Source organism: Rutilus rutilus (genome assembly GCF_951802725.1).
Source record: "Rutilus rutilus genome assembly, chromosome: 13".
NCBI lineage: Eukaryota > Metazoa > Chordata > Actinopteri > Cypriniformes > Leuciscidae > Rutilus > Rutilus rutilus.
The window spans coordinates 29,719,646-29,747,644 of record NC_140218.1 but is presented as its reverse complement, the minus strand read 5'-3'; the positions used below and the strand labels follow the sequence as shown (position 1 = coordinate 29,747,644).

At 37.9% G+C, this 27,999-nt stretch overlaps 1 protein-coding gene across 2 annotated transcripts; it reads right to left on the bottom strand.

Annotated features, from left to right (window-relative positions):
* Window positions 1–24: 24 nt before the first annotated feature.
* ppp1r12b (protein phosphatase 1, regulatory subunit 12B) lies at window positions 25–26,117 on the bottom strand. Of its 2 annotated transcripts, XM_084428980.1 has the most exons (8): window positions 25,864–26,117; window positions 8,861–8,877; window positions 8,619–8,751; window positions 8,220–8,324; window positions 7,882–7,932; window positions 6,865–6,915; window positions 6,017–6,088; window positions 25–367 (listed from the first exon to the last, which is right to left on the bottom strand). In XM_084428980.1, the coding sequence occupies exons 1-7, from the start codon at window positions 25,966–25,968 to the stop codon at window positions 6,056–6,058; spliced, it is 495 nt and encodes a 164-aa protein (XP_084285106.1). In that variant the 5' UTR covers window positions 25,969–26,117; the 3' UTR covers window positions 25–367; window positions 6,017–6,055. The 2 variants fall into 2 exon arrangements, with proteins under 2 accessions (XP_084285106.1, XP_084285105.1); XM_084428979.1 differs by lacking the exon at window positions 6,017–6,088.
* Window positions 26,118–27,999: the final 1,882 nt, after the last annotated feature.

Here is a 27,999-nt window from a genome sequence, read left to right as displayed (position 1 = left end):
TTAACAAAAGCAACACCTGAGACATTCCTCAAAATGTTTACTTTTATGTTCCACAGAAGATAGGAAGTCACACAGGTTGGGAACAACATTAGGGTGAGTAAATGATGACAGAATTTTCATTGTTGGGTGAACTATCCCTTTAACCTTGGAGCTGCTGCACCAAGAGAAGGAGATGACACAAACCATTACCCAGACAATGGTCAGGTTGAAGTCAATGTGAAGTTCTCAGATTTGGTTTCTCTGTGTTCAGCGTTTCTCCTCCCTCTTCAACCGGACGTCCTCACTTGGAAAGTTTACTGATGACTCTGATTAAGGCTCCATTCTCATCTTTCAGCCGCTGGTTATCAGACTTGAGTTCTGTCAAAACCTGAGATTGATGAGAGACGAGATTGAGAGAGATGAACGCTTTTGATTATTAACTTCAGAACTATTTAGTGTTCATGTGAAATCAAAATTGCGATGCCCATGAGATAGGGATACACTTTATCATGAATAAAATAGTTCTTGCAGACTACTCATATCTCATAATCTCATGTGACTGAATTTCGTTTTATTTGTAAAAAGCATGATTCATTACTCAAACATGATTCAAGTAATCAAACGTGCAACGGATGCTAGATCATAGATTCAAATTGGCCTTTATAAAGGAATGGCAGTTAGCACGGCCATGTGAATGTGTGCTCATGCATAAAGAAGGGAGACCCCTTCTCCTACTGCAGTGAGTAAAATAGTGCCAGAACTACAAACACTTTAATGGGTGAGCAAACCCAGCCACTCATGCCTTCATATCACATTTTTCGAAACCAAAAAACATTTCAACTTTAGAAAAAAAAAACAATTGTGCTAACTCACTTTTAGAAATACACAAATAGAGGCTCATGGCACTGTGGACAGTACTGGCATTCAGCATTTAATGTACAATTTAATGTCCTGCTAGGTTTTTAAAGTCACCATGAAATCAAAAAAAAAAAAAATTATTATAAATTATTTATCTGTGCACATCATTATTGAGTATTCATGTGTCCTTGTAATCTTTAATTAAAGTAACTTCCCATCCCTCTTGCAGCAGCATCTCTTCTCTTCTCTGATGATGTGTTTACTGGCGTGAGGGCGGGGCAACCTGTCACTCACATGAGATCCACCAATAGCAAACCACAACCATCCAATCAAATCCCCATGTACAAAATCAAGTCCCACCCTACATTTTTTCTTGTTCATGCTGGCTTTAAGCAATAAAGGAACAAATCCCATGTTTTTTTGAAATATTTTTTTTTACTCATGAGTACAAAGTCATCAAATCATTATTCTGTTTGTGTCATTTTGAAAATGATTTGATTTGCCTTTTTACTAACTGTTTGTAATATTGGTATCCAATATTCTGTAACCAGTGAGTTTATGTGTTCACAGTGACTGTGAATGTGAAGCTACAGCGGCTGTGAATTGATTTGGACATTGCTGGAGTGTAGAGGCGTTTGGTCATGGGTTTAGAAGATCTATAAATATCTTCAAAGCCATCGCCTGCAGGAGGAATGTGAGGGGCTGCCCTTCCCCAGACCCAAGAGAGAAAGAGCGAGAAAGAAAGAATGGACGAAAAAGCTTTACCAATGCAAAAGAAACAAATGAAAGAGCGAGACCTGCCTGAGAGGTGTGTAGCAGAGGGGCAGAGGAAGAGGACTACAGGGTGCAGCGGAGAACAGGAGGGAGGAAGGGACAGAGAAGCGAGCAGAGGACTAGAGATCCTCCGTCTCGGGGAGAGAGGCCGTCTGAGAGAGGCGGGCGAGGGTGCGCAGCATGGCTTTGTTCTCCACTAGGAGGCGCGCGTTCCCCCTGCGGAGAACCTGCAGTCGAGCCAGAGCAGGAAGGGTCTGGAGATACAGAGAGACCCAGACATGATGAGGGCGAGAGCGAGTGTAAGAGAACATCAAAGAGGGGTTGGGAACAAAAATGGACAGCATTAGTGTGCTTGGGTTAGTTAAAGCAAAGTCAACATGAAATCCAATTTAACCCTATCAGTTTGTTCTTATTCATCAGTGCACATTATACACAAGCAATTTTTATTTATTTTATATATAGTTATAATAGTTCATCCAAATGTACATGCTCTGCCTGTGATGTCACGCATTATCATTCTTAATAATTAAGTACACTGGGTAAAAACAGTGGGTAACACTTTATTTTACAGTGACTTTGTAATAGGAATGTATGCATAATTACATGCAACTAACCCTAATCCTAAACTTAACTCTATGGTAAGTACATGTAGTTCATCATTAATATTGCTCAGTACTTAAATGTATAATTACACTGTAATAAGGACCCTAAAATAAAGTGTAACCAAATATTGTGTAATATCAATGATTATAGTAATGATGCAATTTTTTATCTATTCAGATATCTATCATTTTTATGATACATTTTCTATGCCTTGCTGAAATATTTATAAAATGTTAAAACATTGTGTGAAATATATGAATATATATTAAATATTAAATTATATTATTATATGAAGTAAATATTACATTAAATATTCAGTTAATCTTTCTACTATATATTTATGTCATTCAGAAAGTGTTAAGTGTTAAGTATTAAGTAATCGTTCACCCTGGTCCAGAAAAGTTAAATGATTAAATATGATGTAATATATTAACTAAACACTCATATATAGTAGATAGCATTTCATATCTGTTTGTAAGTCTTATTATGCTTCAAACTTAAAGGCTTTTTAAAAACTTTTTCCAAGTCAAAATTCAAAGTTTGTCTTCACAAGCTTTCCTTTTATTGTTAAAAGCTACTGTTATATGGCTTTCTTCAAGTTCATTTAATAATTTTTCCTTACAATCAAATTTGAATTGCAACTCTGCATCCTGTTTGCTTTCTCAATTAAAATGCAGGAGATGAACTGGAATTTAGAAAAAATATTAGGTTAATTCTGAATGGCACAATGTCTTCATCTGATTGGTTGAATTCTACAGGATGTCCAGGAGACGTGTGTGTCGTGTTCTTTATCGGTCCACCTGGAAACAAATGTTGTGACACCAAAAAGAAGAAAGCCATTGGGTTTACAACTGTGACAATGAGCGCTTACCAGGATCAACTAAACGCTGGATTTTAAAAGTATGTGAAGTTCGCAGCTCCATTGTTCCAGTAAACTTGCACAATGTTCTTGAATGAACAATTTATTAAATGCACGCACGTCTGTTATTGTAGGGATGTCGACTTTACATTTTCACGCGCCTAAACATGATGCGGAACAAAAAGAACTGTGATTGGTTGCGTTACATGTCGGATAGACGCCCTTTTGGGAGTCCAGACCTTCTAGGTTAAAACTGCTTCATATAGACACATTTAACCATAATAATTATGTCACATTATGAAAGTGAAATGAGTGTTTCATGTTGACTTTGGAATGGGAACATAAGCATGCAAAGACAATCAGCTGAGAACATAAATCTGAGTTGGATAAACTATAGACACAAAGCACATGCAACTGTAGTCATTCACAAAAAGGACAGGAGGACAGGCCTGCACACATCTTCATGACCACTTACATGAAATCAAATCAAGCTTTTTACTAAGGGAAGTTCTGCCATCAGCTTTTAAACAGTAGAAATCACCACTATTTTGTTCTATAAAAGCCTCACACAGCGCAGTGTGGAGATTAATGATCGACGTGAGGCATTTGTGGTCAACCTCAGAAACTTCCTGAACCAGCATGTGGAGAAACCCTGAGGTTTGACACCGTTTCCAAACGTGGTTTCACGGCTTACGGCTCTGGGACCAGGCCGTTGAGTTTCTCCAATGCATGAAAACCAACAGAGAACTGCACGGCATCCAGCATCTCTTCATAGCGCTTTCATGATTCATTGTTTTGTCTCTACAAAAAGCATCTATAGTCAGATATTTGAACAGGTTTATTCTCTAAAATGACGTATGGCTTTGACAAACAGAGGTAGGCATGTCATATCGGGCATCTCAGTTAGCCATGACTCAATTTGTCACAACATGGTTTCTAGATGTGTTGAGGACAAATGGCTGAGGCATCCATTTGTCCTCAACACATCTAGAAAGCATGTTGTGACAAATTGAGTAAAATCCCTTACTCAGCAGCTCTGTTACAATAAAGGTTCCCCCTTTATAAAGGTTGCAAAATTTGTTTGTTTGTTTTTGCACTGATGCCATGAACCGTTTTTGGTTCCCCAAAAAACATTTTAGTAGACAACATTTTAATAATCTAAAGAACCCTTTTCTGCACCAAGGAATCTTTTATGCAGTGGAAAGGATCCATGGATGTTAAAGGTTCTTCATGGAACCATCTGTGCCAATAAAGAGCCTTTATTTTCGCTTAAATGAGTGATATGAATAAATAGTGCTCATAAACAGCTGCTGATATAGTATTCTCAATCGAAACGGAGTAGAGGTTTGGATTCTGAAACAGTATTCAATACATCATAAGTTTAACAAGAGGATGGAGTTTGCCGTTAGCATGTTGCTAAGCTAACAACTACGATAAGCGTAAAACGCTATATACACTGCCCGGCCAAAAAAAAAGTTGCTGTTTGGATTCAAATATACAAAAGTCTATGATTGGATCATTATTGTAGTCATTATTATGTTTCTATGATGTTATATGTTTGGCAACAGTTCTTCTAACCCTAGAAATATGTGCATCAATTTTTGGTCAATATCTTGAACTGACAATGCAAGAGTCCAGCACTCTGTGAAGTCTTCTCCAGCACATCCCAAAGATTTTCAATGAATTTAAACTATGAAATTTAATTAAAAGAGATAGGAGCTGTACTTGCATGACTGAAATAGCGGCAGAGAGGCGTTTCAAAGATGGCCGCCGAGTGAAATGACTTGCATTAAAGGGACTTTGTTAATATTCAGCAATATTATTGATTTGACAGCACTGGCTTCTGGATTAGAGCAAATTAACTGAATTGAGCTGCATGATGACATTATTGCTTTATAGCTGAATATAAGTTTTTTTCATAATAGATGAATTTTGCAACATTTACACTGTTATTGAACTGAACTGAAACAACACTGAACTGAATTAAACTGAATAACAACACTGTCTTCTATAGAGCTGCTTATAGCTAAAGTGAACTCATTTTATAATTGATTATTTTTACACAGTTATTGAATTGAACTGAATCAACACTGAACTCAATTGAGCTGAAAAACCACTCTGTCTTCTGTAGGGCAGCTTCTAACTGAATTGAACTTGTGTCATAATTGATGAACTTTACAGTTATTGAACTGAACTGAATCAACACTGAACTGAATTGAGTTAAATAACAACACTATTATCTTCTGTAGAGCTGCTTATAGCTGAAGTGAACTCATTTTATAATTGATTAACTTTACACAGTTATTGAATTGAACTGAATCAACAGTTCAACACTGATCTGAATTGAGCTGAATAACAATACTGTCTTCTGTAGGGCAGCTTCTAACTGAATTGAACTCATTTCATAATTGATGAACTTTACGCAGTTATTGAACTGAACTGATTCAACACTGAACTGAATTGAGTTAAATAACAACACTGTCTTCTGTAGAGCTGCTTATAGCTGAAATGAACCCATTTCATTGATGAACTTTACAGTTACTGAACTGAACTGAGTCAACAATGAACTAAATTGAGCTGACACTAATTTTTAGAGCTGCTTTACAGCAGAATTTGTATGTCTCATATATAATGAATTTTGATAATTGATTACGTTATTTTCTGTGTATTACTGTGAAGTTGCATTGAAACAATCTGTACAGTATAAAGGTGACTTGACTTGTTGTCTTTACAGGATAGTAAGCCTGCTATCAAGGAATTACAGTAAGAGATCAAGTTATTTTGAGAGCTTTACAGAGAAAATTTTTTAGTATGAATACAAATGTGTGACTAAGAGAGACATAAAGTGATCTAAATGACCCACACCATGTTGTACTGCCGTGAGTAATGGGTGTGTATTGGTGTGTGTGAGCAGGCAACCACGCGTGGGGCAAAACCACTCACCATCTGCCCCTCTTTCCCCCAGTCCAGCTGAGGATGAACTCAGGACTGGTAGCGAAACCTCACTGAGGGCGTCTGCTGGGGCAACAGTGACATCACTGATCAAACAAACACAAGTGCTTCTCATTTCTAATGTTGAAGTGAGAGTCTGTTGGACCTACCCATCAGTGATTGAATAGCTGCATAAATACATTTTATTCCCTCCATGGTGTTCTGGGACTAAAGCTCTTTGCACATTTGCAATATAAATGACACTGTCATCCGCATATCTTGGCCGAATCTAATCAACTTTGAACTAATCTGAGTCGAAACAGCCCAGAAACCTTGTTTCCTCAATTGCAACATGGATGATTTATCCTAGTGAGCCTGGCAGACTACAGCAGCCGCAGATATCTCATCTGTCTCACACTGATCTAGCCTTTCATACATTTGGCACTGTGTTCTTCTTGGCCCCTCAAAATGCCAGCTATGTGCAATTACTGCTGGAATGCTGAACAAAAGCCGTGCCGTGTCTCTGTGCTGGATTCGGTTTGGCCCCGGCGTAGCTGGAACTAGGTCACCATGTATTACTGCAGCTGTGAGATGCTACAGAGCTTCGCTGACAGCACTGATGCAGAGCGCAATGGCTAGTAGCAAGCATGGTGGCGGCAGAGTCGGCTAACGTGGGTTAAAACAGGCATGGTAGATACATTAGCTGTTAAACTTAAACTACGAGGGATCTGACCTTTTCATCAGTTAATTCAAACAAACTGTCCTTGTAAATTTTGAGGTTAACATGCTCTCGAAAGTCACCCCACCTCAGGCTCAGAATAGTACAGCAAAGCCACATTTAATAGACATTTTCCTTTTACCTTTAATTCTTCTTCCATGTCTGAAACCTTTTTCTCCAATGCTTCTTTTTCCTACACAAGCAGACAAAAAAAATCATATTACAATTTTTTAAATAAACTATAAAATAATAGATAGAATCAAACAAGTGACTTTATATTAGGGGTCTTTAACTACTATGTACTTGCATTAAGAAAGTTCATTGTTAGGTACAATGTCCTTGTGTTCATTCTGTATTGCAGTGTAATTGTATATTAAAGTACTGAGTAATAAGAATTAACTGCATGTACTTTTTATAGGGTTGAGGTTAGGATTGGGGTTTGGTTTAGGGTTAGTTGCATCCCAGACAGCAACATAGTGTTGGCCCAAATCCGGCCCATGTTTGGCCCGACACTATATTGCTGTCTGGGATGTAAGTATGCACAATTTATAGTAATTACTATAGTCACTGCATGTAATGTGTAACAAGGACACTGTAAAACAAAGTAATAATGTAACAATGCCAAAGTATTACCCAAAACACTTGCTGATACAGGTATGGTTAGGGACAGTTTGGTGGTATGGGTAGGGTTAAGGCTGGGATAAGGTGTAAGGTGTGTCATTATATATGTGATTAAATAAATTAATTACATACAGGAATTTTAAAATATAAGTACAATGTAAAAAAAAAAAAAAAAACATGTACACAATAAGTGCATTGTTTCAAACTATTAATCTAAATGTTAGTACATAGTAAATATACAAAAATAATTTGTAAAATCCAAAAACATTTAAATAATTAATAATTTATTTACATTTATGTAACAATAATTTATTAATTTTCTAAATGCATATTTATCCAAATAAAATAAAATAAAATAAAATTTAATTAAACAAAAATCAAGATGTCAAAGCAGAATAAAGAATTTAAAACAGTTAGGAAACATTGTTTATTGAGGTACTATGAGAACAGTCATAATCTTAATCAACACTGAAGAGAACATTCCTCAGAAAGTGTCAAGATTATATAATGATGATATATATATATGATATATATATACCCTTTTCTCTGATTCAAATACAGTGGACCTCTCTGATAGTCTGTCCTGCTTCTGAAACACATTCACGAAAGATTAATGAGCAAAAGAGAATTGCAAACAGAAACAAAACTGTAAAGGAACAAAATGAAGGTGCTTTAAATACATATTCAAAGTAAAATATTTAATAAGCAATTACTGCTGGACCAGTATCTAGATATATTATTGGCTTTTTTCACAGCTTGTGATTCCTTACAGATGCTGTGAGTTTTACCAAAGCCAGACCCTCTGGAGCCCGACTGGATTCAGAGGGCCAGTGTGTGCTTTTGTTTTTAGTACAGGCTCTCATACTGTTCTCTCACCTGTGCGACTCTGTCAAGCTGTGAGCGGATTTTGGTGAGCTCCAGTTTGCTGTCGTCCAGTCTGGACTTCAGCTTCTCATTCTCGGCCAGTGCGTCCTCATACAGCTGATAAAGTGAAACAAACAAGAAGAGACTAAATTAGCATCTCCACTGGGAGCTGCTTTCCTGGCGCTGGTCAACAGAAGACTTCTAATGGTCTGCACTGGATAAACAAAGAATGCTATTAACTATTAAAAAGGAACTTCACATTAAAACTATGTACTACTTGGATTTTACTATATTTGGATGTAAGATGAAAGTTGTTTGTCATATAACTGGGTTGACTTTGGGGATAGTATTTGAGGAAAAATATCTATAATGAACGTCATTAAGTATTTTATTAATCAAAGGGATCCTGACCTTCTTATAGTCCTTGCTGGCAGAGTTGTCGTCTGTTTTGCTCAAAGAGGCGAGTCTGTTCTCTCGGCGTGTGTATGTGCCGGTCCGAGCTGACAGCCGGTCTGACGGAGACTCCACTCCACTGGAGTCGGACCTGCTCATTCACATCAATCACTTAGTAAGCGATTTTTATGAATTTATCTATCAGCAAAAAGAAGCACATTAAAGAAAAATGTTTTTAGACAAAGAACAGAGAATCTTACCTTGACACCCGGTCTTGCTGCAAAGGAAAAAAAAAAGTTAACTAGTTGCTTATTAACATGCATATTACTAGGATATTATATAAAGGACATATTAATGCCTTATTCTGCATGATCATATTCTACATCCCATAATCCTACCAATACCTAAACTTAACAACTAACTATTAATAAGAAGTAATTAGGAGTTTACTAAGGCAGACGTCATAGTTAATAGTGAGAATTGGACCCTAAATATCATCATTTGTGTTTCCAAGAATGAAAGAAAGTCTGTTGGGTGTGGAATGACATGAAGGGGAGTAAACGATGACAGAATTTAGTTAAATGTTATTACTATGGTCCATATATATTATCTGCAAGAACATAATAAAAAATATATGGGTAACACTTTACAATTCATTAGTTAACATTAGTTTACTACATTAGTTAACATGAACTAATAATGAACTGCATGTATACAGCATTTATTAATCTTTGTTCATGTTAATTTCAACATTTACTAATACTTTATTAAAATCTTGTTAACATTAGTGAATGCACTGTGAACTAACATGAACTAACAATGAACAGCTATATTTGTATTAACTAGCGTTAAAGGGGTCATATAATGGTACATGCACTTTTACAAGTTGATTGTACTGAAATGTGTGTTGGCGGTGCCTGTACACAACCATCATAAAATGATAAAAATCCATCCATCTTCTTATATGTTTTCCCCCGTTCAAATCAAGCCGTTCGATTTTGTGACGTCACAAAATCGACTCCCCTCCCACGATTGTTGATTGACAGCAGCGTTTCAACACAGACCCGCCCTCGCTCGTGAGCGAGCTGTCAATCATAGTCATTGTTGATACGCTGGAGCACTGTCTATGAGCAGAATGGCGTCTAAGCGATTGTGTTGTTCTGTTCTTGGGTGCAATAAGGAACACAGCAGACATTTTGATGTTCCTAAATCCGAACCGCTGAAGACGCAGTGGCTGAGTTTGTTTTTGAAGGGAATATTCCCCACGATCAACGTCATTGCTTTCATGTTTGCGCGAATCATTTCACACACCAGACTGCTTTACAAACGAGGTCAGTAACGTTATAAAGCTGGTTTTGCTAAGAAGCTGCTCCTGAAAAAAGGATCGGTACCAACTATTCGTGTTCCTGCTGCACCTCCAGAAGAAGAAGTGAGTGTAACGTTTTATTAACCTTTATATTAATATTTATATTAATCTTTGCAAATTGCTTGCTGCACGCTTCACGATGAATGCGGCTGTTTACACTCAGGGTACATTACGGCATGTTTTCTATGTACGACGTTCTCAATATAATTCATAATCCCACGTTTATAATGAACAACACGTTATGGTTATTGTGTTATTGTGTTCAAACGGTGTACGCACAGAACAGAGGGGCGGGGTGAGCAAAGCTCATTATCATTTAAAGACACATGCACTTAAACGGCGTGCTGAAAACAGAGCTGTTTTTGACCAGGTAAAATGAGTGTTTTCTTACAATACTAATGAGAATTTTTTAATTCAAGTATATTACAAACTTTTAATTTAGACCCTAAAGAATCATATTAGCTTGTACAAAAATGGCATTATATGACCCCTTTAACAAAGATTAACAAATACAGTAACAAATGGATTGCTCATGGTTAGTTAATACATTAACTAATGTTAACTAATGAACCTTATTGTAAAGTGTTACCGGCCAGGTTTGTTTTGCATTGCATTGATCTAATCACTTATCTGCAAACCAAAGCTATTTGATGTGGACAAATCGAAGCGGTTTTCTGATTGGATGATTATCCGACCAGCCTGATCAGATCACATGATCGTGTGTTACGTAAACAGAAGAGATTTTAGGTGTGACTGAACATGATTGAGCTGGAACAGCAGGTCAGACTGAGTCTGCTAGACCTCTTAGTCTGTCAGTGGGAATCTGCCATGCAAAATCCTGGAGCAAGAGAATGATATCATGCCGTCGCAAACTTGTGCATATGTGTGTCTTCATAAAAATGACATTATGTCGCAGAGTGTTTTTTATTACACCCACTTCCTCAGTTGAAATCGCACCAACTCCAGTTAGCAATGACTGCACAAAAAAGATCATTTAAGGAGGATTTGTTCTCTAATAAATGTTCTATTGTAATAAATTTGTATCCGATAAAGAATACTTTCCTACATTTTCCTTGTATAAGCATATAAATCAGTTTGTGTTTATGGGAGCTAATCTTGTAATCTTCTGAAAGACTATTTAATAGGCTTCCATTTTAGGTGCATGTTGTACATAGCCGCATATTGTCAACATCACCACTTGGATGACCTTTCGTCCCAACTGAGGATGTGCATAGATGGCTAATGACTCGTGTAAAGGTCTGACAGTCCAAGCAGAAACATCCATAACAAAGATGGGAGGCTACAACTACAAGCCACTCATAATTTAAAGTAGTTAAACTACAGTCAAACTACACAGCGGGTGCAGATTCCACACGGGTCTGGTAATATGTTCTCATTGCTTCAGATTTAAGGCTGTTGAGTCCAGAGAGAAAGCTAGAGAAAGAATCTCCTCTGTTCCTCTGCTAAAGACAGCACATCCTGTTTGGACACTTGATTATGCATCAGAGAGGAATAACAGTCCACTGTCTCCACTGTCTGAGGGGGACCATCTGAACAACACCAAAAAAGGACATGCAGAATCAGTCACTACAGCCGGACAGAGTTTGGCAGAGAAAACGAAGAGCTTTTCATGCACTCACAAAACTAATTACAGCAAATGAGATCTGTTAAATGGGATGGTGATGACTAACTTTGAGACACTTTTCACACTCTCATTAGTTGAATGTGTCCACTAACAATGTCCAACAGTGTGTATGCGTACAGTACATCACCAGAGAATTCTGTCATTTTTGTATTTTTTTTTCTGACAGTCATGATCATCCCGGAAAAGAAGTGCGTTTAATTGTATTAATGTGCACTTTTAGTGTACTTCAAATCGTAAAAGTATATATTTAAAAAAAAAAGTACTTGCAGATAATATATTAATCAAATAAAACGCCACATAAACTTAAAGAGAGTGCACTTTCATGACTGTTTCATAAACTTAAATACACTTTTAATAAGTGCACTTTGTAATAATGACAAATTAAATGTAAAGTAGTCAATTTAAATGTACTAAATAGCAACTTCAGCATTGCAAATGTGTAATTGCAAATATATTTAAATACATGACACCATAAATGCTTGTCAGTACATTCAGCAGTAACTTTGACCATATTTCAAAGACAATAGAAGTAATTATGAAATTACATATAAAGATAAACTTAAGTTCTACTTAAGTGGCTCACGAAGTTCAGCCAAATGCATTTAATATAAATTTAAAGTGTAAAAAGTTTTATTTAATTGCAGATAACATGCACTTAAGTATATTATTTACATAATAATTGCTCAAAAGCATGCTAAAGTGTACAAGGGTTTGCATCATATATTGGCTGTTTATTAGTACTTATAAAGCACATATTAATGCGCTTTATAAGTACTACCAGCATTCTATGATGAAAATGACTGTGCTTGAAATTTTATTTTTGGAATAAAATGCCAAGACTACTTTCACTACCATTTTAAAAATGTGAAAATTATGGAAATTATGGCATGACTGAGGGCCAGACATTTTTTATATAAATCCATTTCACACAATGCATTTTGAAATAGCTTATAATTATTTATTTTTTAATTTAGTTGAACATTTTATACGTTGTTGTAATACATTCTTTAGGTTACACTTTATTCCGATGGTCCACTTTAGACATTCTACTAACTATAAGTAACTTTGCAACTACATGTCAACTAACTCTCATTAGAGTATTAGTAGATGTTCTGCTTAATATCTGCAAACACTTTATATTGATGCTTCTCCTACAGACATTCTATAAGTAACTTTGCAAACTACAACTTATTCAACTTATTCTACTAACCCGAACCTTAACACCTAACCCTAACCGAACAGTCAGCTACTTATGAGAGTTAGTTGACATGTAATTGACAAGTTACTTATAGTTAACAGAATGTCTAAATTGAACCATCGAAATAAAGTGTAATGGATGTTTTATGAAAATTGAAATTCTGGGACAAGTGTAAAACAACAAAATCTAAACAGATAGGACATATGAAAAGTAGATAAATGATAAAGGAATGGTAAAAAATTAAAAACCTACAGATTTAAAATACGTTTTGGAACCAACCTAAAAGAGCCCATATAGTTGAAGAAATACATTTAAATGATGTACACGCGTGAGTGTATCTCGCTGATCGTAACTGCGTATGCTATTTTCTGGCATGATTCTGTAGTGCTTTTTACAGGGAAATAAACAGATGGATGAGAGCAAGTCCCCAAGCCACTGGAGAGACGGGTCCATCTGAATGTTTAGGCAGTATTTCAGAGACATCTCTCCTTATGTGGCCATAGCACATCGACTTGCTCTCCAACCCTGTCACGGTTAACACTGGAGGACAAACAGAGCTTGACCTGCGGCACTGACTTACAATAACTGTTGTAATATCCGTGGCTGGTTAGTGTTTTACTGGCAACCATTATGATTTCTCAAAGTGAGGCAAGATGTCTTATTCAAGTGTTTACATGTAGCCACAACAAAAAAAAACCCTATCTGAAACATTTACAATGTGTGCTGGTGGTCTTGTTTAGTTCTGTGTGGTCACGTTAAGTGGGGAACCTGAAGTCTGCATTTAGTGGATGTGTGTTCTGGTGGTCTTGTTCTCATGTCTGGTCATTCTGGGATCTGAGGTCATCGTTATGCAGAACAAAATAGGACAGTTTTTTGGGGGATTGGCATCCTTTGTTGGTCCAGAACAACATTCCTATGAAACAACTCTCAGTCTCAACCTACAATCAGAGAGAATTGAAAGGTTAATAAGAGTGTTGTTCAAGCCCATAACCCTATCCTTATCCTCCAAATCCTATCGGTTAATAGGAGTGTTGTTCCAAGAACATGTCCTACTTGGGTAAATCACGTTAAACTGCAGGTTTAAAGTCCTCGGGGGGCATCATTACCCATGGGCACCTGCTGGCCCTGAGCTCACTCGCTGTGTCTACAGAGAGAAAGAGAGTGCACACTTTCACCACAGTAAACCATGTAAGGCAGCGCTGATGCACATTCCATCCTGCAAGTAAAAATAACACTCAATCAGATTAATGGGAATGGCCTCTTCAACACAAATACAAGCATGCTAAAGAGAACAGACGCTAGCTCACGGTTTCAATCAAACGCATACAACCACTTTTTTTAGGTTTATCTAGTGTAATCCTAATTGTTACAATCAATTTTAAAAAGTATATTTAAACGTTTGTTTTTCGAATATATAATAGGAATATAAAGTGACAAATATTATGTTCTCTCAGTCTATTGGAAAGCACTTGAGATTTTTCTGTTGCACTTACAGATACCTGCTCAGTTAAAGGCTGATTATTTTGTAATAAAATTTTAGTTACTGATGCTGTTGGAATCTTCCCTATGAACTGAGAATTATATATATTATGAATGTTTTAGTATATTAACTTTGAATATACAATCTGTGTTTCACATCTTTTGCATTTTGTCCTAGTTTCACAAGTTCACACATACAGTAATTTATGCGTATTTGGCGTGCTGTCCGGAATTTGGCCAGAAGCCAGAGTACTCCCCCCTTTCACTGGGATAGAAACCAGCCAAGAGTGAGGTGATGGGGTGGTGGAGGGATGCTGTGAAACTGTCATGGGACAGAGGTGAGGGAAGGCTATATTTATACCGGCTTCATCTTGTGCTGATTGGTTGATTACCTGAACGTGCTCCTCCCGAACTTTGTTACATAAAACTTAATTTTGTGTGATATGTAACTAGGCACTGTTTTGTCATGTTTATTATTATTTTCGGGTTGTATTATTTGTTTCCCTACCACTATAAATGGTTTTATTTTATTTCATTTAATTTCATTATTTCATTTAATAAAAAAATAAAAAATATATATTTTACATACAAATGTGTTGCCACTAAATTATTATTTTCTGTGATGTCCTCAATAGGCTTTTTTACTTTAATTTTTTTGGTCATGAACCTTCTGTATTATTTTTATTACTATAACTATTATTATCATAACATTTTTCATATTATTGGGTATCATAGTGAATGACATTATTATATACCATGGGCCCTATTTTAACGATCTGAAACGCAAGTATCAAGCACGAAACGCAAGTAACTTTGTGGGCGGGTCTTGGGTGCTGTTGCTATTATACCGGCGGGATTAATGACTCTTGCGCCCGACGCAAATCTAAAATGGGTTGGTCTGAAGTAGCTTCATTATTCATAGGTGTGGTTTGGGCGTAACGTGAAAAAAACCAATCAGAGCGTCATCTCACATTCCCTTTAAGAGCAGGCGCGCTTGTTCCATGGCGGATTGCTATTATAACGGCAGATTTGCCAGGCACACGCCAGCAGCGGTTCACAGCCGAGGAGACCGACGTTCTCGTCAGGGCCGTAAAACACAGAGAAGTGACATTGGGGATGGGAGAAACCCACCCTAATTAGCTTCGGTTAAACAGGCGTATAAAAATTTGGGTAAATGTGTAAGCTAGATTTATGCCTATTTTTCACATCTTCATGGACACCACAATGATTTCCCTCGTGTGTTAATATTTTTCCTTGTAATAATGTATGATTTGCAAAAATGAAAACTGCTGCTTCTGTGTAGATGAGATAAGCAAAGTGCATGCCTGTTGTGCACACGCTACATTATGGCCAAGCATGCGCCCTTGAAATAGCATCTGAATAATGCGCCACTGACTTTAGACTAGGTTTTTCCTGGTCTGTGGCGGAATTGTTTTCTAAACCTGCAAAATAGCATCAGGGAACGTTTGCGCCGGAACACACCTCCTCTTTGCGCTGAACCGCCCCCGGGAGCGCAAGTTCATTCCCAAGTTTACAGGCGTGCGTCTGTGGAGGGAAAAGTCCGCTATGCGTGGGTGTAAAAAAAATAGGAATGATACATGCATCGGTGTACAAAGTCAATTGCGCTGGGTGCAAGATAGGGCCCCATAGCTATATGCATATATATATATATATACCTTCTGTCTTTTTAGGTCTGATGAAGAGTTGTAGGCGTCAAAATGTCACTAAGGTTAGATTATAATAAATTTAGGCACCATAATGTGCCAACTTTTTTCTATATTTACCTTTCTATTTTGGTTGGGCACCTACACTTACATGCTTCAGTTTATTCTCAGCATATTAGCTTTTTAAAGCCCTTTTATATTAGCTTCCTTTGGATTCAAGCCTTAATTGGTGGGTCAAACCCCCCTGGAATTCACACCCTGACTGGCATTGCTGGCAGAGCTCACCCTTTACACTATTAAAGATCTGGGAACAGTTAAGTCAATTCTCTTACAATGGTTGAATGAGGATTTGGTTTAGCTGGATTAGTGCACCAGGACAACTGTCCCATCGCTGCACATCAAAGGCATGTGAAACTGCGTTCGGTCACAGTGTACACGCTGCAGGGTTGCTCAATTATCCATGCATTCAGCACATATGAGTTCTATAACTCACATATACTATGAAGTAACAGACTGAGACTGCTTCATGCAGCTGTGGGCTTCACCCTGATCCCATAACTCCACAAACTGTAACATTTACAGGATCTGGCGCATGCTGAAGTATTTATACACAACCTCTTTAATTCTCTCTTTCCCCTCATCCCTTCATCCCCCTCTTTGAGAGCCAGCTAGTCCGTCTGCCAGCTTGCAAAATGGAAAATGTGAGCATCACCATACTCAAAAAAAGTATTACAACACACAACTCCAAAAAAAGGCTTTTTCTCTTTCTCGCTCTCTTTCTCTTCCCCGCTCCCACCGCTCTTTGTGTGATAAGCCAGATATATTAAGAGAAAACAAATCAAGTCATTTGTTTTCAATTGTTTGATGACTTTATAAGGGCTGGTTTCTTCTGATCTGCTCTGTTTGAGAAACAGTTCCTCCAGTTCCTCTCATGTTGTTTCAAACCCACGTACTTTCAATCTTATATGGAACACAAAAGGACATTGAAAAATGTGCTGGTTGCCCTTTTCCATGCAATTATGTTGAATGGAAACTTTCAAGCTTCGAAAAAGGATGCAAATGTTTCATGAGTCAGAATGGTTTTGTGATCTGGATCAACCGATTCATTGAAACAATCTGATTTGTTTATGAACTCTCATGAACTCTTTAAGCAATTTATCAATTTGTATTAATGCACCAAGGATGGATTTCTATTTTCATTGAACAATGACTTCAATCTCAGTCTGTTATTAGTACAAATAGCCCGTCTTGTTGGCAATGGCCGTTTACACTAGCTCCACCCACCATTGTCTGGTTGAACTAGACAAAATTACAAAAGTAACCTGTCCAATAACAGGATCAGTGGTGTGGAGAGTAATACGCCTTTTTTAGATGCCATTATTCGGCATATTCCCATCGCACATCGGCTTGGAGAAAATATTTGAAAACTAAAAATAATCTCAGTGCATAAAGATTATTTAAAGGGGTCATATGATGCGATGTCTTGTTTTCCTTTTTCTTTAGTGTGTTATGTAGCTGTTAGTGCAAGTATAAGATCTGCAATTACAAAGCTCAAAGTGTCAAACCTAAAGAGATATTCTTTATAAAATGTAAGGCTCAGCCACACCTTCCTAAAACGCTTCGTTCAAACACGCCCCCACATCTCTACGTCAGTGTCTGGGGGCAGAGTTTCATAACACCGCCCAAATGTACACGCAAAGAAAGAAGCGGAACGTTTATTCTCGCTGTATTATTGTTGCCGCCGTGTCCAGGAGACGCTGTGTTTTTGTTGCGAAAGCAAAACTACTTTGTTTGGCCTTCCAAAAGAGGACACAATTACAACTACAATTTCAATTTATTTACAACACTGTTCCAGAACAGTACAACTAAACTTTTCGACTGTGTGCTGCACATTTTTCGGAGGACTGTTTCTAGAACCTGCGAAAGTAGCCTACCAGCTAAAAAACGCGAGTTTTGAGCAGTATAGAGTAGCGCTTGCTTGTCGTTTCTACGATCACAAATACAGACATGGTTTTATGTTTACATAGTGTTCTCCCCCTGTAATGTGGCGCGACGCGTAAAAAGTCATTATAATCAGTAATTATGTCCCCAATGAAATAAAACCTTACCAATCTGATACCACCTGGTCCAGTCGCGCTGGCAAAGTTGATCGATTAGCTTGGTCATCTGCATTTTCCGGTTCAGATTCGGGCTTGAATTGATAAGGTAGTACCCGACATTATCACCTATTGCTTTGGGAGCTGATGATCCAAATATGGTAAGGGGCGTGACATTTCCATCACACGCTTATGGTATTTGGGCCAATCACAATGTCCTGGATCTCTGGCCAATCAGAGCACACCGCGCTTTTCAGAACGATGAGCTTTGTAAAAAACGACGCGTTTCAGAAAGGCGGGGCATAGAGGAGCAACAATAATGTACAGTATGTTTAAAATAATGACTTTTTTTAACCTAAAACCGCGTAAACACATTGCATTAAACCAAATACACAAAATAATGTTCTTTTTAGAACCATCATATGACCCCTTTAATAGTGGGAATAAAGTGTTTATCGGGTAGGTGTAGGGAAGGTAATGTCAAGTTCAAGTAATGTCCCAATAAAGCAGCATTCATTTATAATTTTAATAAATATAATTATATACATTGAATATGATATACTGTTTTACAATGTACTACAATACACTGAGGTGCAAATAGTATCTGCCACTATTTGCACTAAGTAGCATCTAACAACTTTTGACACTTTTTCTTGCTATTTACACTGTCAAAAATAAATCACTCCAAAATTGCTAGTAAATTTCTCAAATTATTACAAAGACATGGCAATAACACACTGAATTAAATGTGGAGTTTTGCACTATGAATTTGATTAAACTTAATTTAAGGCAGCAACTGAACTTACATTTTTAAGTTGAATTAGGAGGAATTATTTTTACAGTGGTTCCATAAACCACTTTTTTATGTCCCTGTTTACACCTGGTATCAAGATGCTTTAAGTAGACGAGATGAACGTGCGGAGAGACGACGGAAAAACATACGGAGAGCAGCAGCTTTAGTTTCTGCTCTGAGCCCCAAGAGCAGCCGAACGATGTGAGTGTGTTAGAAATCAGGAATGGTGAGAGAACATTGTGCTTGGTACATTTTTCATCTTCAAACCAAACTTGGGTCTTCAGCCGACAAAGTTTAAATCCCATCTGGCTAGAGCTCTTCTTATAATGTCCACTCATTAGGTCAGTACGTGGAGAGAAGATGGTCTTTTGTGGTCGAAAGTAGACAAGCTCAAAGCGTTTTAGACCTGTTTATATCTGTATTTAGCGCCGTTCACTTGTGATCCGATTGACCAAAATGCATATTAAAAACAGTTGTAAACAGGGCCCATGTTACTTTTATGTTTTGTTTAGTTTTAGTTTTAGTTTTTTTGGTCATATTGGAGTTTTTGGAGCTGCGCTAGTCCTCATTCACTTCCATTACACTAAAAGGGTGGTCAGGATAACATTTTAAAAAGAAAATGCATTTAAGAAAAAATACATGATTGGAAGACATGAGGGTGAGTAATGATAATATTTTTAATGCGAACAGTCCTTTTAAAAACAGCTCTCACACACTCAGTCAGATATGTTTGTCTGTTTATTACTATGTATTCTGTTGTTTGGGGTAAAAAGTCGTTCATAAACATGGATAAGAAGGCCACTAAAAACAAAACATGTGTGTTTATTCTTTTGCTCTCTTTAACTTTCGCTCCCAAGGAGACCTCACGCGCACAGGCCTCCCCTCGTCATGGAAACTTCAAGCCCACATGTGCAATTTTGTTGATGGGAAAAAAAATATATGTTATGATTAGAGGAAACATAAAACGTCATGACCATTTTCTTTAGCTAATCTTGTATTATTATGTGGCGAGCCACATTCAACCTCTGTAACAGTGTGCAGACCAGTACTGGGGAGTAACTAACTCAAAGTATATGATCCACTTTGCTAGACGCTCAGAAATAAAAGGTACAAAAGCCGTCACTGGGGCAGTACCATTTCAAAAGGTCCACCTTTGTACCTAAAGAGTGCATTAGTATCTCAATGGTACACATTGGTACCTAAATGGTACATAGTATATCCTTTTTAAAGGCCAGTGACAGCTTTTGTAGCATTTTTTCTGTGTATATATTGCTTTAGAATGTTTCTTAAATGGCTATATAATAACCCATCTTACCTTTTTTTTTTTTATTATTGTATTGATATTGGTATCAATGATATTGGTACTTGATATAGTACTTGGTATTAAAATTAAAAATATAATAAATAGTGCTACCCATTCCTTTTCGATTCATCCTGGTTAATTGCTTTGAACTAAACTGTCCAGTAGCATTGGAAAGTCTGGTTCATTTGAATTGGTTTGTTTGATTCAGTTTGTGTAAATTAATTGATTAAAACACATAATCATCAATTACAGCCCCAGCAAAGCATTTTGTTCTTTTTATAGGGGAATATTTAGATAAATCTAGCTGGTTATACTCTATATTGTGAATTAGGGCTTATTGTATTTATTTGCTGTTTAGCTGTATTTAATGTAAATGTATCAATTTACACTAATGCAAATAGTACATTTAAAAAGAGATACTTGCCTTTTAAATACCTTCAATGTGGTTATAGTAGCTTGTATAGTGAAGCTAACTACTGTTTTAAAAGAGTAGCTCACATAGTTCACATAGGCCGCATTTTTCAGACGCAGGTCATTGGAATGGGAAAAAAAAATGCAACACAGCAAGTTTAAAAAAAAAATTATACTTAAAGCGCTGTTTTAGAATGCCTTGTGATTCGCAAGATCTGCAAAAGAGCCGAGAAGTGAGCGAAATGGACAAAGACGTCCATCTAGCATATGTTTTGCACAGAAAAAACTATGGATAAGCACCTCAGTGCTATGCCAAAACATGTTAAGTGTGAACAGCCCCCAACTACTTTTAGTTAAGGGTAACTTCTAACCTGACAAACTATAGTTTCTTCCACAACACTGTTGCAGACAGAGATGTGAGGTCAGTGATGAAGCAGCATGTACAGTTACGTCAAAACTGAACTGTCACACTCATCTGAAGGTTTGCAAAAGCAGAGGACAAATGGCAGTCTGGTTCCCCTTCATTCCGTGCATGTTTTACCTTCCTAAAGACAGAACAGTTGCAGCACCTGCTGATTTTATGGGCATCTTTTCGCTGAAGTAAACACAGTCTCCACACGTCAACATGGCCTTTATTGGTCTTGTTCGCTCACAGACTTTGAGTTTGTTTATGGGGTTTTGAAGTGGCAAACAGCGGCCAAAAGTAAAACTGAAACAGCAAGTGTTTCAACAAATGCTGTCTGAGGATCAATCTATTATGCAAGAGCACATTCTGGGTTGATCTGGTGAGATTTAAAAACAGAGTGAAATAGACAGGTTTTTCCTACTGGAAAATTGAAATTTCATTACAGAGATTTTATTCAGATAAGAGATATAGTCCAAAATGGTTGTTTGTTTTTTTTCCAGGCAAGGTGTTTAAATCTAATAAGGGGAATATTGGATTATCTGGGTGCAGCGTTGGCTTATATGTGAGATCAGCTCAGGACGGATTGGGGAAATTCTATTAACGCCTGATAATACAAGACAAACCCTGTTTGCAAACAAACACACACACACACACACACACACACACACGCACACAAACACACACAATGACTCAAACCGGCTCAAAACATTTCAGTACTGCCACAACCTAATGCATATAAATGACATTTAAAAATGGTCAGTGCATGTTGACATGAAATGTCAAGCAGTGACAGCAACATCCATTAGTGTGACATAGCCTACTATATGTACTTCATCTAAAATGTGTCGTTTCTGTGTTTTGCCTTTATAGGATCCGTTACACATGGGGGATTTCAGAACACATGGAATATTTGTACTTTTAAAAATATATTTGTCTTATGATTATTTGAGTAATCTGAAAAAAATTTGATTAAAAATGATGACAATCTTGAAAATAAAGAAAATAAAACCAATAGTGACCAGTTGCAACTAGTACCTAACACTTTTCTATATTTAGTAGTGCCAAAAAAAGCCTCACTATTACTACTGCACATTTGCTGGGGATCTGAACAGACTCATAACCCTAAATATTACACTTCAGCATGTAGCTCGTTCTGCGCTGAATGATTCCTCAAATTATGGGGCTTGTTTAGGAGAGGTGTGCTGTTACTTTTACTGTACAATCGACCAGTTTTATGATTTTGTCTTGAGGATGATAAAACAAAACACCCTATTAACCACCAAGAACACCTTAGCAACCGCAAAGCGAAACATTGTCACCACCCACAACCCACGTCTCAAACACCACTCATCTTTTCTAACTAAACCTAACCAAAAATCTTCCAAAAGATTTTCATATTATTAGCAGTTATTTTTGTATTGTCACGGTTGACTTGCAGCACACAAGAACTGGATGCAGGAGTATCCAACAAAAACAGTCTTTATAAATCCGTAACTCACAGGAGACGATAGGGGAAACATAGGAGAATCACAAACCAACATAATCCACAATCGAGAACCGACAAAGAACTGAACTGAACTGAAACGGGTATATAAAACACATGGCAAACATAACGATACACAAGTGATACTCATACGTAACTATAGAAACAAAGGACATAATCTGTAACCAAGGTAACCAAAACTAAACAGAGCACGGAAACAGGAACTAAAGGAAATGAAACAGAATATCAACTTAAGAGTCCATTGAAAGGAACATAAACCTGACATTACACCACCCCTCCCGGAAGGCCCGTGGGGGCTCTGGAGGTGGGAGTAGAGCTGGCAATGAACAAGACCCTGGAGGAGCTGGCAGAGGAAGATCCCATGGTGGAGCCGATGGAGGGAGGAGCCAGGGTGGAGCCGAGAGGGAGACATTCCAGGGCAACACCACAGGCCTGGAAGCTCTAGGTGGAGCTGTTGGCTTACAGGACCAAGGTGGAGAGGAGGGCTCGGCAGACCGGGGGCGATGCAGGAGGGAGTGAGGACCAAGGCAGAGCCGGAGGGAGGGAGGAGCCAGATGTAGCGGGTGAAGGGACTAGGCGGAGCCGAAGGCCCTGAAGTCCATGGCATAGACAGAGAGACGACTGATGAAGGCGGAGCCGGAGTGAATAGGGAACTCGGTGGAGCTCGGGGGCTGACGTACCAAGGTGGAGCCGAGGTAGCATAGAGCCGTGGCGCAGCCAACAGGCTGAAGTGGAGGCCCGAGGAGAAGCTAGGGGATTCGCATCACCATGCAGAGCTGGGGATCGTGAAGCCCAAGGCGGAGCCAGAGAGCTGTACGGAGCTACCAGAGAGGGTAGAGCCCAGGAGCTGAGCGGCACCAGCGGCGCAAGCAGATCCAGGGGAGTGAACTGAGCCAGCAGAGAGGACGTAAATAACGGGATACAAATGACATAGAGCGGGATCAGGTCATCAACGTAATTCCGTAGGTCTGGTTGAAGAGAAGAGAGTTTGGGATTGGGGACTTTGGTGGGAACTGGCTACTTATTTCACATATCAATGAGCCAGAGCTCTGTTTCTCGCAATCGCTGACTCCTGGATGGATCTGGCGATAGGCTTCGGACTCATGATGGAAATGGTGTCCGTCTCTGGGACGGAAATGGTGGCTGGCTCTGGCTCTGTAGCGGGAGTGGGCTCTAGCTCATGGTGGGTGCGGGCTTCATCGCTGGATCCTTGGTGGGTGAGGGGGTTGATAAGGTTGCAGACGCTGAGGGGAAAACCATGCAGGAGCACCCACTCCACATAGCCAGCAAACGTCCCTCGAGGACCTTCTCCGGGCAGGTGTGCCTTGGACCGCTCATTGAGGCTGGTGTAAAAAAAAAAAAACGGAGGGAGCGGTGCGGGTAGTGTGTTTGGCACAGCAGGTCTAAAAATTCCCTTGTATGGTCCTCTTCATCGACGAGTAGGAGGTCAACGGCCGCTACGTCCGTCTTTAATAGTTTTTTTCCACGTTTTTAGTAGGTTCTTATCACGGTTGGCTTGCAGCACAAATGAACTGGATGCAGGAGTATACAACAAAAACAGTCTTTATTATAAATCTGTAACTCACAGGAGATCATATGGAAACATAGGAGAATCACAAACCAGCAAAATCCACAAACGAGAACCGAAAAAGAACTGAACGGAAACAGGGGTATATATACACATGAAAACCGAAACTAAACTGAGCAGGAAAACAGGAACTAAAGGAAACGAAACAGAATATCAGCATAAGAGTCCATCGGTTTTTTTTTTTATGCCTATATAGTTTTTTATTTCAGTTTTATTTTTAGTTATTTTAGTACATCAAGTTAAATGTGAATAAATAATACATTAGAAAAGTTTCCTTGGCAACTACAGTAGCTAAAAACATTTTTTATTTTAGTTGTTCAAGCAACAAAATAGTTTCTTTTCTGGTTTTACTTAACTATAATAACCCTGATATTTATCAACTATATACCATAAAAATAAAAATAAACTTTTGTCTTTCCTGACAACACTGCAAACGTTTAATGCTTTAATTATTAGTTAACTACTGTGGGACGTGGCCCGTAATTTAAAAACTGAGTGAACCGTGACCGCTGGGAATTACTCCCACTACATCCTGAATCAGTGTTTACATCACAGACACTGCAGCTCTGCTCATTCACCGATGTCTGCCCTCAATCACAGCACAACAACACCATCTTATGAGCTCACAAACATGCTCTGTTGTGATACGAGCACCTCATTTACAACATGATTTTAGATTTGCTTGCTCACAGGAATATTCCATGCAACTTTGTTCATACTGTATACTGATTTCCCAATAAAATTGTTTTTTATTTGTTCTGACTCTATAAAGCCTACTGTATAATATTTGATACATGAATTTCTAAGGCCTCTAAATGATCAACATGATCAAAACTTTGCTGAAAAAACAGCTGTACACAATCTATATGCCTTCTGTCGCCTGATTGAGTCATACTTTTTTAGCAAGTCAGAGGCTTTTTAGTATAATTCAAAAAATGTCCACCTTCAGATCGTGGTGCATGTGTCTTTTTTTATAAAGTGAACGTAAAAATTATTTTCATATTGTCAATAATATTTCAAGATGAACATTTCCTGGACTGAAACAGCTTAGGTTTACTTGATTATCCAGTTTTTTCTTGATTATCCAATTTAAAATTGTGCAAATATATTAAATATAATCAGGTTTTTGAGGAATGTTTATTCTCTCAATCATCATTTTGCATTGCATTATATGCATTTTGCCTTCCACAATAAAAACTACAGAGCTTTGATCATAAAACTCAGCATTTTTAAATATCACCTTACTAAGACATATTATTGGTAGATATATGACAACTGATAGTTATATGCAAATTCTGTTATACTGCTATAAAGATCTCACTGATGTACATCACAAGCTATCATTTTGGCAATACACTGTAAATAAACTGCACCAAATTTGATATTTTTGCTCAGTTAGAGGTGTTTTATTCGTCCTCCATATTTTCACTATTTCATATTATATGAATCATAAAAGCCTAATATATCAAATACGATACAAAACAAAACACATACACAGACTTTTTTCTATTTCCAGGTTCAAATGAAAAACAGAATCCCAGATTTTCAATGTGGACTTTTGGACTCCACTTTAAGCACCAAAATAATAAAGTAAGCTCTTTAAAACTAGCTTTAATGTTTTAACCCGTAAAACCTGCTTTGACTACTGCTGAAGTTAAATAAAAAAACTAAAATCTAGCACTAAAATAAACATGAACATTTGACATCCTCCAGTGAAAAATGACAGTACATTTTTTTAAACACAATACTGCCTATTGCAATGTCTGTGTTATAATGTGACAAACGCTAAGCAAACACAGCTGGCTCTTACTCTGAAGGTTTTGGTGCTGGGGGACGGAGAGGAGGGTGGTGAGTCCGACAGGGACTTTCTGGAGCGAGAGGAAAGGTCCTTGTTGCGCGAATAGAGCGATGACATCTCTCTCCTGGATAAAACGGAAGATCCCTGACAAACGCAGGCAAAGTTTCACACAGCTGTGGAGACGGCCATGACTGCTGGACGTGAAGTAGATACGCTCAACAGGTGCAAACTTGTGCGTCCAGAGGATCACGCGGAGTGTGTTTCCCGAGATTGACAGGCGATCTGTGTTTCTGTTCCTCCGCACGGCACGGTGGTCATTAGAGAAAAATGAAAACAATTAGAAGCACCTCTACACTTCGCTATCTCCACTCCCTCTTTCTCTATTTCCGTCCCACTCCCTCTCTCACAAACGCATAAAAACAGTTGTGGTCTCCTCCGGCTGATGTTCTCTCTCTGACAACTCACTCATTCATACAGACACACAATGAGAGCTAAATAAGGAGAGGACTTTTCTTTGTTAACTTTACAGACGGCTGAAAGCCCTCCCTCTCTGTTCTGCACATACAATTACTCCACACAAACTCTAAAAGAACAAAACTGCTCTCACTCGGTCCCACTCAGCTCCGTCGCTCTTTCACAATCTCTCTCTCACAATCTCTCTCTCTCTCACAGTCTTTTCACTTAGTTGTTTTCTCATATTCCTTCCCCTCTTACTCTGGCTCAGTACGAGGTGCTTTAGTTTATATCTATTGTATTTGACTAATTTAAATAAAAAGATTGTAAAAATGTTACTGTAAAAACCTGTTGAAACAAACTTCAGAAGATTTAAAATACAGTGCATGTGGCAGATTAAGCGCATTTATGGGCTTTATTTTAGATTTTGAAAGTCTCAGTCCCCACTGATTGTAATTATGGAAAGGAGCGAGCGGTACATTTCTTCAAAAATGTGAAAAATTATTCGATCCATGCACTTTATATTAAGTGTCTTTAACTACTATGTACTACATTTAAATTGATCACTTGATACAGTGGACTTATTGTGTACATACATGTTTTAACAGTTAGGCCTATATTTTTTAAATACCTGCATGTAATGTTTAAAAACTTCTGCAATTACACTGTTGACCTTCACTTCCCCCTTACACCTACCCATACCACTAAACCTGTCCCTAACCTACACGTATCCCATCTCAATAGCAGCACAAGTGTTTTGCAAACATGAACACAATAATTACATTGTACCTAACCTAATTTTTTTATGTAAGGACATATAAGTTAAAAGCACCTAATATAAAATTGGACCACATTATTTGCCACAGGAGAAATACAGTTATAAGGAAATATTAAAAATAAAGAAATATAGGTTTAGAACAATATGAGGAAAAGTACACACACCTGCAGCTCATTGTCTCACCCAGCACCACATAAGGACTCAGTTCACTCATTGGCTACGTTTACATGCAACCACATAATGTGTTAGTAATCAGATTGACGGCTCAATTGGACTGAAAAGCCTTCATGTGAACATCTTAATCGATCCGATTGAGCTTGATGCGAATTCAATTTCAAACGGATTAAAAGGGGTGGTTTATTCCTTTTCTAATCAGATCAAGAGAACATGTAAACACTTGATCGGATTGAAAACCGAAACTGAAAGGACTGCGCATGTACAATGACGAAGAAATAGCGTTCCTGTTGAATAAAGTGTCATATAAATGAGTGTCCCGTCATCCTAAAATTCTCCTTTCACTCAGAGTTTGTGAAGTGGAGCAGGACAACGTCCCACCAGTCCTTGTTTCGGATTCTCACCCACAGATGGTTTTAGGTGTGGGGAGGGGCATTTTTACACCGTGATAAATATAGCAGCACGGCACAACGGTTCATATGCTCATTGTTTCCAAATTATGCCCAGAAATGGATAAATAATAAGTCTGTGGTTTAAAACAAATAAAGAACCAATGTAAGAGAATAGTTAGTATGTGCAAACAGCAGGAAACTATTCGTGCAATGTGCGCATGTCAAAAAATCTATTCCGATTTGAAGCTTGTGACATAAACGCACACGTCAACCCGATCATGTTTAGCATTAATGTAAACACTACATTCAGATTCATCAATCGGAATGAATTCAGTCTGATTGAAACAAAAG

Bases quoted from the DNA above. Each gene is read 5' to 3' on its own strand.
- ppp1r12b (XM_084428979.1), bottom strand. From the start codon at position 25,968: ATGTCATCGCTCTATTCGCGCAACAAGGACCTTTCCTCTCGCTCCAGA. The intron at 8,325-8,618 runs GTCAGGATCCCT...TCACTTTATCAG, and splicing joins CCAGCAAGGACTATAAGAAG to CTGTATGAGGACGCACTGGC. The intron at 7,933-8,219 runs GTGAGAGAACAG...AATGTGTTTCAG, and splicing joins AGCTTGACAGAGTCGCACAG to AAGCAGGACAGACTATCAGA.